Genomic DNA, 14898 nt, shown 5'->3' with positions numbered 1-14898 from the left:
CTAAATCATATTGTTTCTTTGAAAAGAAATCAAAATTTTGTTGAAATTCTTACATGCTTTAATTGGTTTATTTTTGAAGAACCATTCAACCACCATAGTCTGATCACCAGCTGGAGTCAGTGTTGCTTCAAAGTGAGCAATGTCACCCTCAGTTAAATTAGTGAGGTTTTGGAAATGAGATGTGAAAACTGGTGGATGGCCTTGTTCTTCAGAAATTGGGCCTTCCATTGGTCTAAGCAGAGATTCTTCCAATAGCTGAATACTTTCCAATCCCTTTTCTCCCTCTGGGTGAAGGGTTCCTTCCAGAATGGTTCCTTTAGCTACAGTACGAAATATATATATTTTTATCAATGTGTGCATTAGGCATTCAAAAATAAATAAATGCATAAGCTTAATTTGTTGCACATAAAATGAATCATTAAACATAGATTGGGCTTATAAAAAATAATTATTGAATAAAAATTTTTACCCAGTCTCACATTCAGAATCATATGAAAATTAGAGAATCATTATTTGCCATAAACTTACCAACACATATGATTGTGGTGGAGGTGAAAGCTTCACCAGCATCGTTAAAGGCCCGGCAAGTGTATACTCCATTGTCTCTAGGCCATATATCAGCAACATCAAAAACAACTTGACCAAAATCATTAGTAAGATGGTGTCTAGTACCTAAGTACAAGAACCAAATCATACATATAGTGGGTATAGAAAGTAGAAGAGGGGAAAAAAACTGTAACAGATTTATTTTAAATTAAAAATAGTGATTGTGAAATAACACAAGAAATGCTTTAAGAATATACAAAGAAATGTTTTAAGAATATACAAAGAAATGCTTTAAGAATATACAAAGAAATACTTTAAGAATATAAAAAGAAATGCTTTAAGAATATACAAAGAAATGCTTTAAGAATATACAAAAAAAAAATGCTTTAAGAATATACAAAGAAATGCTTTGGAATATACAAAGGCAGGCAACAGTAGAAGCGATACATCATCTTCAATTTTACTAGATGAACCAACTATAGAATAATTTTTCAAAGATTACCCAAAGGCAATGGTTTTCCATTGAAGTACCACTCAATTTTCAATTTTGGATCAGAACTTGGTTCAACTCTACACTCTAAACGTATAGGTTGGTTCTCATTCACACCATATTTCTCTTGAAGTGGCACAACAAATACAGGCTTGGGATACTGTACTTCTCTCTCATCCATAGGCACCTAGGATAAAAAATATTCATATTAGTATGAGCTGGTTAATCCTGTAAACACCATAGAAGAAATCACTAAACCCCTGTAAAATGACATATCTTTTTTTTTATGAGAAGTAGGCTTTCTTTCAGTTTTCAGCAGGTGCAAAGTAGGGAGGGGGAGGGGAACTGGAATAAGTGTTCCAGTGAGAAATCAGCTTTACAAAATAGGCTCGTCATTGCTAAAATAAAAGGCTTTTCAGAAGGCTGAATATCTCATCAATGATGGTGAATGGGTAAATGCATGGAAAAATCAGAGCTATAAATCTTTGATTGAGAAATTTTATTTTCAGTACATTTTAACGCATACTATTTACTGTCCTAAAACTAATTCCTCTGTACTTACAGATGAAAAGGAGGAAAAAAACCAGAACATAAAGGACAGAAAATATTTTGTAATAATTCATAATGATAAAATATTAATTATTTAAATCGATTCTAAGGCATAAAAATTTGCATCATATTTGGTACCTATTTTAAAACATATTATTACCTGATATTTGGAAGAATACATCTCATCAACTTCCCTAACTTTTGATAGACCTTCCTGACCCATTGGATGAGTAGTTTTTTCTATGACAAATTCATTATCTACAGAAAAAAAATTAAGAATATGAAGTGGCTGTTGTACTCGATGCCATAAAAAAATTAGAAATGATATTTTAAGAAATCTTATTAACTAAGCAGTGTCTAAAAATTTAAAAAAATGACAACCACAGAAATAAGTGAATTATAAATAAATGTGTTGTTTCCACACATTGTTTTCACCTGTAATGACTTTCAAAGACCCTGTTGTAACAGCTTCTCCTTTGCTGTTCTTGGCTCTACATGTGTAAACACCAGCATCTTCCGATAGAACATGTGTTATATCAAGAGTTACATAGCCAAAGTCTTTATTTACTGTGAAGCGAGTAGCTACAAAATCCCAGAAATAAAATACAAATGTGTTATAATCTATATTGGTTGCTGTATATAAATAATTTCCACATCAAATTTAGTTTTACAAGGTTTGATGAATTATAATGAAATGAATGCAATCTTGATTCATATGCACTTTGTTTTGATGCACACTTTGCTTTGAAGTATAAATATTTTTATATCAATCCTAAATATTCAAGCATTATAAATATTTCAACCTAAAATATTTAAATCTAAATATTTTAGGTAATATATTAATATTAAATTATTAATGTTAATTAATATTAAATCTCAAATCTAAAACTATTAAAAAACTAATTTTTAAAAGTAATAGGCCTATAGTCCTATTCATATTTAGTTAAATAAATAATTGAATGTCTGAATGATCTTTAAAGGGACAGATTTCAGTGATTTTAGCCTTACCCGCTGAAGGTGGTTTTCCATTGAGTAAAAATTCAATTTTCATAGTGGGATCTTTGTACGGCTCAACTCTGCATTCGAAATGAGCAGGTTCACCTTCCTTGAGTTCCAAATTATTGAGATGAGAAATGAATACTGGTATATCATACACAGGTTCTCTATATTCTGGAGCAACATGCTGAATAGATTCCAATTCTTGAATCTTTGGTAAACTCTCTGGATGCTGAGAACCATAAATAATGTTTTCACGGGCTGAAAATGAAAATTGGAATGTTTAGGTAGGTAAATTGAAGGATGTTATTTGAAAATGCAATTTTTTACAAATTAATTTTCTGCAGAATTTGGAAAATGGAATTCACAGGTGTGGTAAAACAAATCAAGAAAACTACACACATTCATTAGGGGTGGGGGGAATTCTTTTCCGTCAAAATTGACTATTTCAAAAGTTTGAAGGATGATAATCTGAAAGAACCACATAAATGAGAAATTACAATTCCTATTTATTATATCATATCAAACGTACTGGGCTGCACCTAGAAACAAAAATATACACTTTTGCCCAGGATGAGCATCCATTTTGGCATCCTCCTCCTGTAATTTTGAAGGAAAAAAAATTTTAAATCCAGGGCAGCAGACCACCTGGCATCTCCAAGTTGCAACCCTGATTTTTTATACCTGCTTGCTGCTCTACATGACCAATATCTGAGAATGTTTTAACAAACCATACCTTCAACTTTCATAGTACATGTGGTGATAGCTTCTCCAACCTCATTGACAGCCCTGCATGTATAAATTCCAGAATCATCAGGACGGACTGTGACAATGTCCAATGTCACCAGACCAAAATCAAATGTTGTTCTTAATCTAGTACCTAGAGATACATAATGTTATGGATGATCAATCCATCATTTTGGAATATAAGAAAGTAAAAGTAAAAGAGCATAAGTACACTACCAATGAAAGAAAAAAAAAACCATAAGAAATTAATATTCAAATTGAAATATTGTAATGATGGCCTTGTGTGAAGTAGAAAAATTTATCCTTATCAGAATGTGACTCTTCTCATTGTTGATGCTCATTTTTAAGGAAAAATAAACATTTTATTGCCTAAAGTTAGTGATTACTGTTTGGTGTATACACTAAGGTTCTCCTGTATTACTGGAGTTGTGATCAAGTTCACTTTCTAACGGTGTTCTTTATTAATTTCCTCTGGTAGTGTATATCAGTCAGTGAAGTAATAAAAAATTTGATAACAATTATGGTCATACATAAAATAAGTAATTTTTTCTGCTTAAAATTTCTTACTGAAGTAGTTTCTAATTGTACTTCCCTCCAGATTGAAAATCAAAAACTATTACATGAGAACAAAAAATTAACATAATTGATTTTGATGTATAAAAAAATTGAAATAAAAAAAAAGAAGCATATTTAGTGATTGCATCCACATTTGGACACTAACCCTCCATCCCAGGTGTTCGGTTTTTATCTATAAATCAAACCCTCCATCTGTCTAAACCAGTAGTTCTTGACCTGGGGTGTGAGAAAGCAATGCTGGGGTACAAAAATATTTCATGATACAAGTTATTGATCTCACATAATGTGACATGTGACTATTCAGAGGGTAAAGGCATCAGTGTTGAAGTTCACTGGGGGGGGGGGGGGGTCCAGCCTAGTAAACATGTAACAACTGCTTTAAGCAAACATAAATTTTTTTCTTTATGAACTACTTATTCAATATCCAACAGTAATCATTTTGTTTACACATATTTCTTACCTGTGACAAAAGTTTTTCCATTTTTGTACCACTCAATACGAAGCTTTTCGTCATTAATTGGTTCTACTCTAGCTTCAAGGTGAATGTACTGTCCTTCTATCAATTTGTCATGGCTTGTCAGATGGGAAGTAAATATTGGTGCTTTTGGAGGTGGTCTTTCTGGCTCTGGTTCAGGAGCTCTGCCCATTTCAAACTTTTGAGTCTGGGCATAAGTTTCAGGATGTTGAACGTCACAAAAGATGCTATGACGAGCTTCAAACAAATACAAAAACTAAGTTAATAATTATATAAATGCAATATTAACATGAATTAATAAAAACTTTATTGTAAAATAAATGTATCAATAAAAATTTAAATTATCTATGTAATATAGTAGAAAATGAATCCCCCCTAGTGGAATATAGAAAAATTATGTTTTTCAATAGCTTGAATAAATATTTCAGAGTAGAATGTTAAGTTTTGTTCTAAAATTGCTGAATAATAAAAATTGTTTTCATTTAAATTATGCTTTTGTGATTTATGAATTTGAATTAGAATGTTTAGCATATTTTTGATCTGAATCAATACATTTTTTTCCTTCTAGCAAATATGAATTATTTAATATAGGAAATTACAGTTATATATATATAATTTTTTTTAATCATGAACAAATGACACATTTCATAATGATTTCCTATAATAAATTTATTATACATTATTCATTAGCTATTCTGAAAAACATTTCATGTTTAAAAAAAAAGTACAAACAAACAAAGCAATTCTCACCCTTGACATTCATTGAAGTCGATGTGACAGCTTCCCCAGCCTTATTTGTAGCTTTGCACATGTAAACACCAGCATCTTCTGGTATTGTAGATGTAATATCCAAACATACCATACCAAAGTCATTCAACTCACGGAACCTTGAGGCTGCCAAAAAAAGAAAAAAATGATTATTCACTCTATGAGCTTATATTTTTTTTCAGACATGAATTATTTCAAAAAAGTCAAGTATTTTTTAAGAGAATAAGTCTTTTAATTGGGACACCTGACCAAAGACATAGTGTAACATTACAAATATATTGCTACCCTTTGTAGACAATGAGACATGCATATAAAATCACATAAAATGCTTAGACAATGCTGGCACATTTTAAACTCATTTTCTACTTTTAATACTTTTCTTCAAAGTCAAGCTGATAAAGCAGTGACTGAAATTAGCTAATTCATCACTCAAATAAAATTGCAGAAAGAAAATAACGATAACCATCACCTGAAGTTTTACTAACTGGCATCATTGACCGCTTTTTTATGAATAAATTACTAGAGGTATCCAGTCCATGAGGACAATGAGCCGATATTGCCATATGGCGATGTGGCCTGGGTATCTTTCGGTTTGACGGCATCATTAACCAGACAAATATAAAATACAAATATTTTATTCAAGAGAAAGCATCTTGCTGTTTGCTCACCAGATTTCAGGGCAACTCCGTTGACAAACCACTGAATCTTGAGATCAGGATCACCGACAGGTACCACCCGACATTCAAAGTGAGCTGGTTGCCCTTCCATGACTTCAGCTGGTCCATATAGAACAGCTGTGAATACAGGTTTTTCAAACTTCTTCTCTGGCATTTCTGGTCCCGGAATATACTTGGATCCTTCCAAAGCCTGTATCTTTTCAAGTCCTTCAGGGTGTTGGCTTTGAAGTTCTATGAATGCTTTGGCTAGAAGTAAAATAAAAAACAATTTAATTCATTTTTGGTGATGTTGTAAGCTAGTTATTTAAGTAATTATTATACGTTATATATTTATATTAATAAAGAATTTTGTGATTTTTATTATTTTTAATTAAAAGTGGATAACGGATCTCTCATTCAGACAATACATGAATACATGGACCAAATACGAATTTTTAACAGCCAAATGGGAAAGAAAAATTCTAAAATATATCAGAAAGTGAGCAGAACGTATTATTTGCAGATCTGACTACCAAACCATAAGATCTCAAGGACACAGGAGGGATATACTTACTTTGAACTTTCATTGAGCAAGTGGTGACAGCTTCACCCAATTCGTTTGTAGCACGACACATGTAAATACCATTGTCATCTGGTCTGACGTACTGAATATCCAAAGCAACATAACCAAAGTCATGAGTGGTTTGTACACGAGAACCTAGTGGGAGGGAAAAAAACAACAGCATTATCACTGACAAAGGATTTCTCAAGGGGCAATAAATTTCTGGTATAAAAACTTTATCAGTGAAACTATTTTTGAAATTTGAAGTTACTTTTTCACTATTTGCATGAAGTTTTATCAAAAAAATTCACTTGAATACTCTTAAATTAGTTATTGCAAGATGTTTTATTGTTGCAAATAAATTAAAATTTATACAATAAAATAAATTAAAATTAATTATTGCAAAAGTGGTTTGCAAGATACAATTGAAGTACAGCTTGTTAAAAAATTGTTAAAATATATCCCAAATATTGGACTATTGAATTTTCGTTGATGATGGATATCATAGTATAAGCAGAGCTTTTTTATTCTGGAGTGAAAGCTAAAAAAATTCAATTTTTTTTCAATTTTTCACACCTTTGGTGAATTAACTGTTCTTCTAATAATATGAAAGCAACACTGTTTCCTAATATTATTACGATTTATTCAACACTACAATTCTGATGCAAAAAAGACCGGTTGAATTATTTGATTTGATTGAAAATTAAATTATTTAACTGAGCATATTTAATTTAAATAAAAAAGCAGTTGACATAGTACATAAATTCCCAAACTTATTGGTCCATTCTTTCCTCCCCCCTTCAAAATTATTTTCTTCTCATCACCCCTCAATCCACACCACAACTTATAGAATCCTACACTAAACCCAAAGCTTCTATTGCCCGTCTGGACCTTGGGAAACACTGACCTAACACAATATGTTCTCTGTCTAGTCCGAAAAATTAAAAAAAAATTTCATTACTCTTTTTAAAGAAGATGCTTTGTACAACTGGGGGTGGGAACTTCTGATGACATAAAACAACCTATAAATATAAATTTTGAATTAAAAAATATCTTACTAGGTGGAAGTGGTTTTTCATTGAAGAACCATTCCACTTTCATGCTTGGGTCACCAACTGGTATCAGTCTACATTCCAAATGAGCACTTTGCCCTTCAACTAAATTATCAAGATTTTGTAGCGGAGCAGTGAACACTGGACGTTGGAAAGTACGTTTCTCAATGTATTCTGGTACTTTGTAGCGAGATTCATCTTCCAGTGCCTGTATTTTTGCTAAGCCTTCTGGATGCTGGGTGTCAGAGATAATGCTGCTCTTACCTATAACACATATGAATAAATGAAATATATAATAAGTTTTAATGGTGGATTATCATTCATTTAAATTAGTTTCATTAAAATCAATCATTTAAGCTTATCATGGAATAAATATGAATAATTCTGGAAGCAATATTAATTTTCAACAATTTTTTTTTATTTGGTAATAACATTGTACAAGTGAAAATCATGATTCAAAGAACTGATTGCTAAAATAATGAACTTTTTTAACTCAAAAACTTATTTGTCACCTATAATGGATTTATATATACATATATATGTGCATGTCTTACATACTCACCATGAACTCTGATGCTTATGCTGCTGGTAGCTTCTCCAAGTTTATTGCTGGCCTTGACAGTATAAGTACCGGCGTGTTCTGGTAATGCATGACTTATATCAAGAGCCACATATCCAAAATCAAATGTAACATGGAATCGGGATGCTAATTTGAAAAGAAAAGAAAATTATAAAAGTTCTTATCGCTAATCTAAAAGATGATGCAATAATCAGGCATCAAAATTAAGCATAAATCAATGTGTGGAAGGGACCAATTAGTAATACTTAATAGACCGTAATGCTTACTGGTTCCTCATCTAATAAATAACTGATGCACAATTGTGAGAAAAGTTTAGAGTGTAAATAGAGGGATACCCTGACTTACCAGTAATTTGTTCAAAGACTGACAATGTAAGTTGAAAAAGACAAGTTGAGGTAAACTTTGCCAATTTTAATGCCTCACCTTCCTTAGGAGGCAACTAGAGGTAAATTTGCAGATTTTTTTCTCACCTATTCATCTTTTTTTTTGATGGGACCTTATCAGGGAAAAATTTCTCTCTATGAATGCAATGTCAAAAACCTTCATGCATTACTCAAAGTACGACTAATTAAAAAAAATAATTTTTAGGATGAGACAACACAAATATGGGTGACACACATAAGTCCAGATATATATTACTGTACATACAATAAGTAAACTCACCAGCATCTAAAGGTTTTCCATTGTGGAAAAACTCTATCTTCAGCTCAGCATCGTACGAAGGTTCCACTCTGCATTCAAGATGCACACTATCACCTTCATTGTACTCTGTAATGCCACGCAACTCAGATACAAAGTAAGGTTTGCAAATTGGTTTTTCTTCAACTTCTATAGGTCCATATTTTGTCTGGCATTCAAGCTCACGAATCTTTTCTAATCCCTCTGGATGTTGTGTATCATAGTATATGCTTCTGCGAGCTGTTATAACAAATAGAAAAAGAAAGGTTTCATAACTATCCACATATTATGTCATACTTGCATCTACTAAAATAAGTATTATACAAAGATCAATAAAAAAAGTGATTAGCAGTTCAATTATTTTTGTGTATGATTAATTTGATTAAAACTTCATTTTTTCTTCAAACTTATACTTACCATCAACTCTCACTGAGCAAGTAGTTACTGCCTCTCCAAGCTGATTGGTAGCTTTACACATGTATGTACCACTATCCTCTGCATAACTGTACAAAATGTCCAAAGACACATAGCCAAAGTCATGAACAGTTTTGAATCTATGACCAGCCTTGATAGAAACACCGTTCACAAACCACTCCACTTTCAGATTAGGATCATTGATTGGCTCAAGCCTGCATTCAAGGTGAACAGGTTGCCCTTCCTTGATGCCTTCTTGATTCTTCAAGGGTGTCAGGAATACCGGCCTTGTCACTTGTAAAACTGGCTCTTCTTCTGGTACTTTATACTGAGATTCAAGCAAGCGGATCTTCTCTAAACCTTCCTCATGTAACGTGTCTGTGTAAATGGATCCCTTAGCTTCAAAAAAACCAAACAGAAAAATATCATGAATATTCAAATTAATCACACGTAATGATGAAAATGTTTCTGTATATATAAACTCAAATTTGAACCAAACTCAATTTTTTTTTCTAGCTTTTAGCCAGCAACTCACCTCATTTTTCTTCTACAAATTACAAGACACATGATTAAATTTTCACCTCTTGTATTTTTAATGCAAATAAATAAGAGGCATTACTTTTCAATAGAATTTTATTTAAAAAAAAAATTAAACTGAAAACATACCTTGTACTCTGATGGAACACGTAGTAATTGCTTCACCCTGCTTATTTGTAGCTTTACACATGTATGTGCCCGTATCTTCGGGGAAGACATATAGAATATCTAGTGCCACAAACCCGAAATCGCAAGTTGTTTTGAATCTATGACCTGCAAGCGAAAAATATAATATATAATTTCCATACTGCAAGAATGAGGAAAAATCATATAAACACTTTCACAGAAGTGATGCAGTTGACATTAAAACAAAGCTAACTATACTTATACAATTTTTTCTTGCTGAGCACTTTATTCAATAATATTACAGTGCAAATCTCTATAAAGGGGAAAACATCTAATGCTTCTCAAAATCATATTGAAAAATACGCCTGGAAAAATAAATCAACTGGTTTTCATTATTGCTACATTACAGAAGCTATTATTTCACAGACACTGGTTTATTGTAACCTCACATTGCCATTAGTACATAACAAAAAATAAAAGATGCATTGGGATGCACCAAAATACTATATGGCAAAAGGCCATGTTATCAAGGCTTACTTATAGCGGAAAACAATTATAACTAATAATGTAACCATAATCTTTGCATTTTCCCAAGAGATTTGTCTGATTTGCCCCGAGAATTTGTTAGCAAACACCAAAATAGGATTCAAACCCAAAACTACACAATCAAATAACCACTCAACTGCCAGGCAGCAAACAGAGATATATTAGGTTATACTGAACTTTTTCTTCTCTTTGATTATGATATGAACATTTTTTTTATGATAACATTAAAGAAAACCTGTGTACTTTAAACATAATTAAAATTCATACTTTTCAATCAACTGCACAGTTTTAAGTATGGAGCAATACAGATAGATGGCGCTAGTCGGGATTAAAACTGGGACATGATGATCACATTTTTAATTCTATGTTTTGAAAGACTAAAATTATTTGGAGTATTTAAGGTACTCTTCTATTAGAACCATATCGATTATCCACCCATTTATCTGCGGTATATATTATCATTTATAAATTTATTGATACCCTTCCATTATCCACACATTTTCGACACCAAATTGGTGCATTTTGGCTTGTTTTTTTTCCGCATGTTTTGTTTTAAAAAACAAATTTATGGACATTACACTTGAGAAAATATTTAACACTAAGCAAAATGCATCATTTAGAAAAAAATTCGCCAAGACAAAAGAACACCATGTATGGTTATAACAAAAGAGTACCAGATTTAAAAGGAGTCTTATTCTAATGAATGATTATGACAATTGTCACATAGTCGATCAATACTGGTATATACTCTATCACAGAAATATAGTTGATCATTACTGATCGACTAGACCTTACTTTCTTTCAAACTGATCAAAATTCTGATCTAGTGCCATCAGCACTTAACCACAAAATGAGTGCATATGTACTTAACCCAAAGCACAGGGAAAATATTCATTTAGATCTCAGTGCTACTAAATAATGCAGAATGTAATATTTATAACCAACTTAAGAACAAAATCCAAGACAGAGATGAGTGGCGGCTGATCAATATAGGAACGAACCAGTCTTAGAACTGATGTACCACTGATGATGTACCTAACAGTCTGAGTAGGTACCGTCAAAAACTGAGAAAGGAGGACGCTTGCATGTGCAGTCTTTATGACATCATTTTTCCCAATTTTCGTAAGAGATGGTGCCACTTCCAAAAAAAAAGGAAACCGCCATCACAATAATTTTTCCCAACTAAAACAGAACCGCTATGTATAGGTGTACCAGATTTGAAAAATGACAAAGGAGGATGCCTGCGCACCCACCCTCATGACGTCACTTAACCCAATTTTCTCAATAGATGGCATCACTATTCCAACCAATAAAACCGTCCACAACAATAATTTTTTCCAACTCTAAAACAGAACCACTAAAAAAAGCAGACAGAAAAAATTCTGGAAATTTTGACAGCTATTAGTGAATGCCTGTGGGGAAAAAAACCCACAAAACAATCATATCAATGAAGAAATATATGTTTCAAAGCAAAGAAAAACAAATTTTCCCCAGAAAAAAAGAAAAGTAATTCTGGAAACTTGAAAATGAGAACAAAAGGAAGAATTTTCCAAAACATAGGAGGATGCTTGAAATGACATAAAAAAGGGCGGGCATACCTTCTTAAAGGAGGACGATTGTAAACCCTAATCGTGAGCAAATTTTTTAGTGCTGCTATCTATATTTAAAACTATGAATTATAAATGTGTATATCAATGTAATAATTGAACATTAAAGTCAACACTCGACATAACAACCCCCTTCGAAAAAAAAAGAACGTTATATTGGGAGAGTCATTACATCGAAAATCAAACATGTGACAGTCGTTTTATGAAAACATTTTCGTTTTCATGTACACAGTCGACTGTAGTACTACTGTTTTAGGTCTGTTGTGCTCAGTGGCAAGATTGACTATATGTGGTGACCTAGACGTGAATGATCAACTCCTCAGTTCATTAATGTTGAACTATGCATAAATTATCATTGCTGAAAATAAAACTCTTTTTAATCTATCTAGAGAAGGGCACAATTTGTATAATGTAAACAATTATTAAGAAAATAAAGCAGATATGGTATACACTGACCTTGTTTTATAGGAACACCATTGAAGAACCATTCCACTTTCATGGAAGGATCATTAACTGGCGTCACTGTTGCTTCAAGATGAGCGCTCTGACCTTCAACCAAATTATCCAAGTTATACAAAGGTTTCCCAAATACAGGTTTTTCGAATGTAGGTTCAACTTCAACCTCGGTACGGTGTTTGTAACTCTCAAGTATGTGAATTTTCTGCAAACTTTCTGGCTGTTGCGATTCAAGAATCAAGTTGCTTTTTGCTGCAATTAAATGATTCAATACTCATCAAATAAAATACATTTATCGCAACAATTTGATAGCCTTAAAATTTCAAAGTTTGCCGTCAGCAATGAAACTACCAATAAAAACTAAATAAATTTCTGAAAAAATCATACCTGTTACTTGAATTACAGCACTTGATGACGATGTTCCTAAGCTGTTGGTTGCTCTGATAGTATATTCACCAGAGTCCTCTGCATTCACACTCACAATATCCAAGGCAGCAAAACCAAAATCATACAAAGTACGATAACGAGTACCTGTGTAGACATGTATGGAAAATTCATTTTCGGTTTAATTGCAATTATAAAAACATACTTTTGAAGAAGATGGGCGCGCCCCCTAGAAAATTTTAAGCCATTAATTAAATTGTTCAAATAGATTTGATATCAACTAAATACCACTAAAGTACTTTTAATCAAATTAATTTGATAAAATTGGAAAAGAAATGTTTTCAGAAGTGCTGATTAAAAAAAAAAAAGTGTCCCGTAAAATGAGTCATATGGTTATTTCATATTTTTCCAAATACCAAGGTTTTGCAGCAGTGTGCCCCAGTCGCACCTTCAAGAGATAGCATTGGCAGTCAGAAAAATAGAGGAAGGGAGGTGGTGATTGTGTTTCTTCTGGCTGAAATGCAAAGGTGCCCACGGATACTGATTGGAAATTATTTTGTAACAAAATTTAGTTATAGCGTAATTTCTTCAGTCCAACGGAGTTCGTTATAAAGGGATTCAATTGTATTAATGCGAAAAATAATTTGATAAACGAAAATAGGTTACCCGTATACGGGGCCTGATTTTGACATCAGTGGATCTCGGGCAATCAGAAATTAGTGCTCCTCCCCTGCAACTGTGCTCAAAGATATTCGGTTAGTTAATGAATATATGTTTAAACTTTGAGATTCCCAAAATCATGAGGTCCATGGCAACTAACCCCATTTACCCATGTAGGAATTGGGTCTTGCCCGTATAACATAACAGTGAAAACGATTTCGGCGCCCCCACCCCCCATATTTTGTTGTGAGGAGCTATTGCAAAATAATAATCATGATCGTACCAGATGGCAATGGCTTTCCATTGAAGAACCATTCAACTTTCATTGTGGGATCTGGGTAAGGTTCAATGCGGCATTCTAAATGACTGCTGTGACCTTCAACCAACTTCTTTGGTCCAGACAGAGGAGTCACAAACACTGGAGCGGACGTAATCTTGACTTCCTCAAAGTCCTTTCGCTGATGCCGACTTGTGTCTTCGAGATGCTGAATTTTCTGAAGTCCTTCTGGATGCTGTGTTTCCAAAAACAAAGAGCTAACTCCTACAAAAAAAAGTTTGTGGTAAAACATAATTGCTGTACTGACATGTCAACCAAGTTTTACTTAAACTAAACAAAAAATAAACAAAGGTTTCCAGTAAGGAAAAGTAAACAAATTCAGCATTAAGATGAAACAAGGACACAGTTCAAGGCAATCCCATAACAACAGTAGGGGCATTCACAAAAGAAGCAAAAACAAAAACAGCCATTTCAAACAGTTTCTCTTTCAGATTTGAAGTTTCTTTTTCTGAAGTTTTATTCTCCCATTGTAGGTAACACCACTTTACTTCTCTAATTATTATCATACAAAAACACAAACCAGTTTTACTTAACCCTCTGAAAACTGTTTTTAATTTTTAAAAAAAAAGGCTTCAAAAATTTCAAATTAATTCAAATGATATCATTACTTTAAACCAACATGATGCATCCCTCTGGGGGGTGGGGGGAAAGTAATTTTTGAAAACAAAAAAAAAATTAGTGTTTATTAAAATCAAATTAAAGTCAATTTCAAAATGATCTTTTCTAGGGTTACCAGATTTGGAAAAGGAAAGAAGAATGCTGGCATGTAAACTCTTGGTGAAGTCACTTTTCCTAATTTCATAATACATAGCGCCACTATAGTGACAAAATATCCTGAAGAACTTTAGATTATTACAGAACTTTACTACTATTTTTTATACCTCCCACCAAACGCATCTTAACGACATCAGATGCCCCAGGGCAAGGTGATTTTTCTAGGGCCCCCACCTGACCCGAAATACCTTTTACTCAATTTACAGACTTATCATCGTAGTCTGACTAGATCTCACACACATTTTCATGAGCCCCTTTCTACACTTAAGGCGGGCCCATGCATTAAGATGGCACTGCCCTCTCCCCCACTCAGTATATGGCTTTAGCTGTTGGTGAGTAAACGATGATATTCTCAAACTCGATGTTGCGGCTTTCTTCTTTC

The 14898-nt window shown here is 32.9% G+C and overlaps 1 protein-coding gene across 8 annotated transcripts in view; it reads right to left on the bottom strand.

Moving 5' to 3' along the window:
* Window positions 1–14898, bottom strand: part of LOC149076942 (uncharacterized) — a 341983-nt gene that overhangs the window by 158397 nt on the left and 168688 nt on the right. For all 8 annotated transcript variants that reach the window (XM_089244666.1, XM_089244668.1, XM_089244665.1 and 5 more), the window contains 19 exons: window positions 13689–13946; window positions 12749–12892; window positions 12362–12613; window positions 9756–9899; window positions 9093–9488; window positions 8661–8915; window positions 7980–8123; window positions 7424–7681; window positions 6378–6521; window positions 5816–6070; window positions 5130–5273; window positions 4365–4616; window positions 3318–3461; window positions 2594–2842; window positions 2021–2167; window positions 1746–1843; window positions 1049–1223; window positions 529–672; window positions 54–320 (listed from right to left, as the gene is read on the bottom strand). In XM_089244666.1, the coding sequence (XP_089100792.1) occupies window positions 54–320; window positions 529–672; window positions 1049–1223; window positions 1746–1843; window positions 2021–2167; window positions 2594–2842; window positions 3318–3461; window positions 4365–4616; window positions 5130–5273; window positions 5816–6070; window positions 6378–6521; window positions 7424–7681; window positions 7980–8123; window positions 8661–8915; window positions 9093–9488; window positions 9756–9899; window positions 12362–12613; window positions 12749–12892; window positions 13689–13946 (3870 nt within the window). The remainder of the gene's footprint in view (window positions 1–53; window positions 321–528; window positions 673–1048; window positions 1224–1745; window positions 1844–2020; window positions 2168–2593; window positions 2843–3317; window positions 3462–4364; window positions 4617–5129; window positions 5274–5815; window positions 6071–6377; window positions 6522–7423; window positions 7682–7979; window positions 8124–8660; window positions 8916–9092; window positions 9489–9755; window positions 9900–12361; window positions 12614–12748; window positions 12893–13688; window positions 13947–14898) is intronic.

Source organism: Pholcus phalangioides, unplaced genomic scaffold (genome assembly GCF_987345545.1).
Source record: "Pholcus phalangioides strain wild (caught in Gottingen) unplaced genomic scaffold, Ppha-v1.0 ptg000015l_1, whole genome shotgun sequence".
Taxonomy (NCBI): Eukaryota; Metazoa; Arthropoda; class Arachnida; order Araneae; family Pholcidae; genus Pholcus; species Pholcus phalangioides.
The sequence above is the reverse complement of the archived record's forward strand: the minus strand, read 5'-3'. Positions and strand labels throughout refer to the sequence as shown.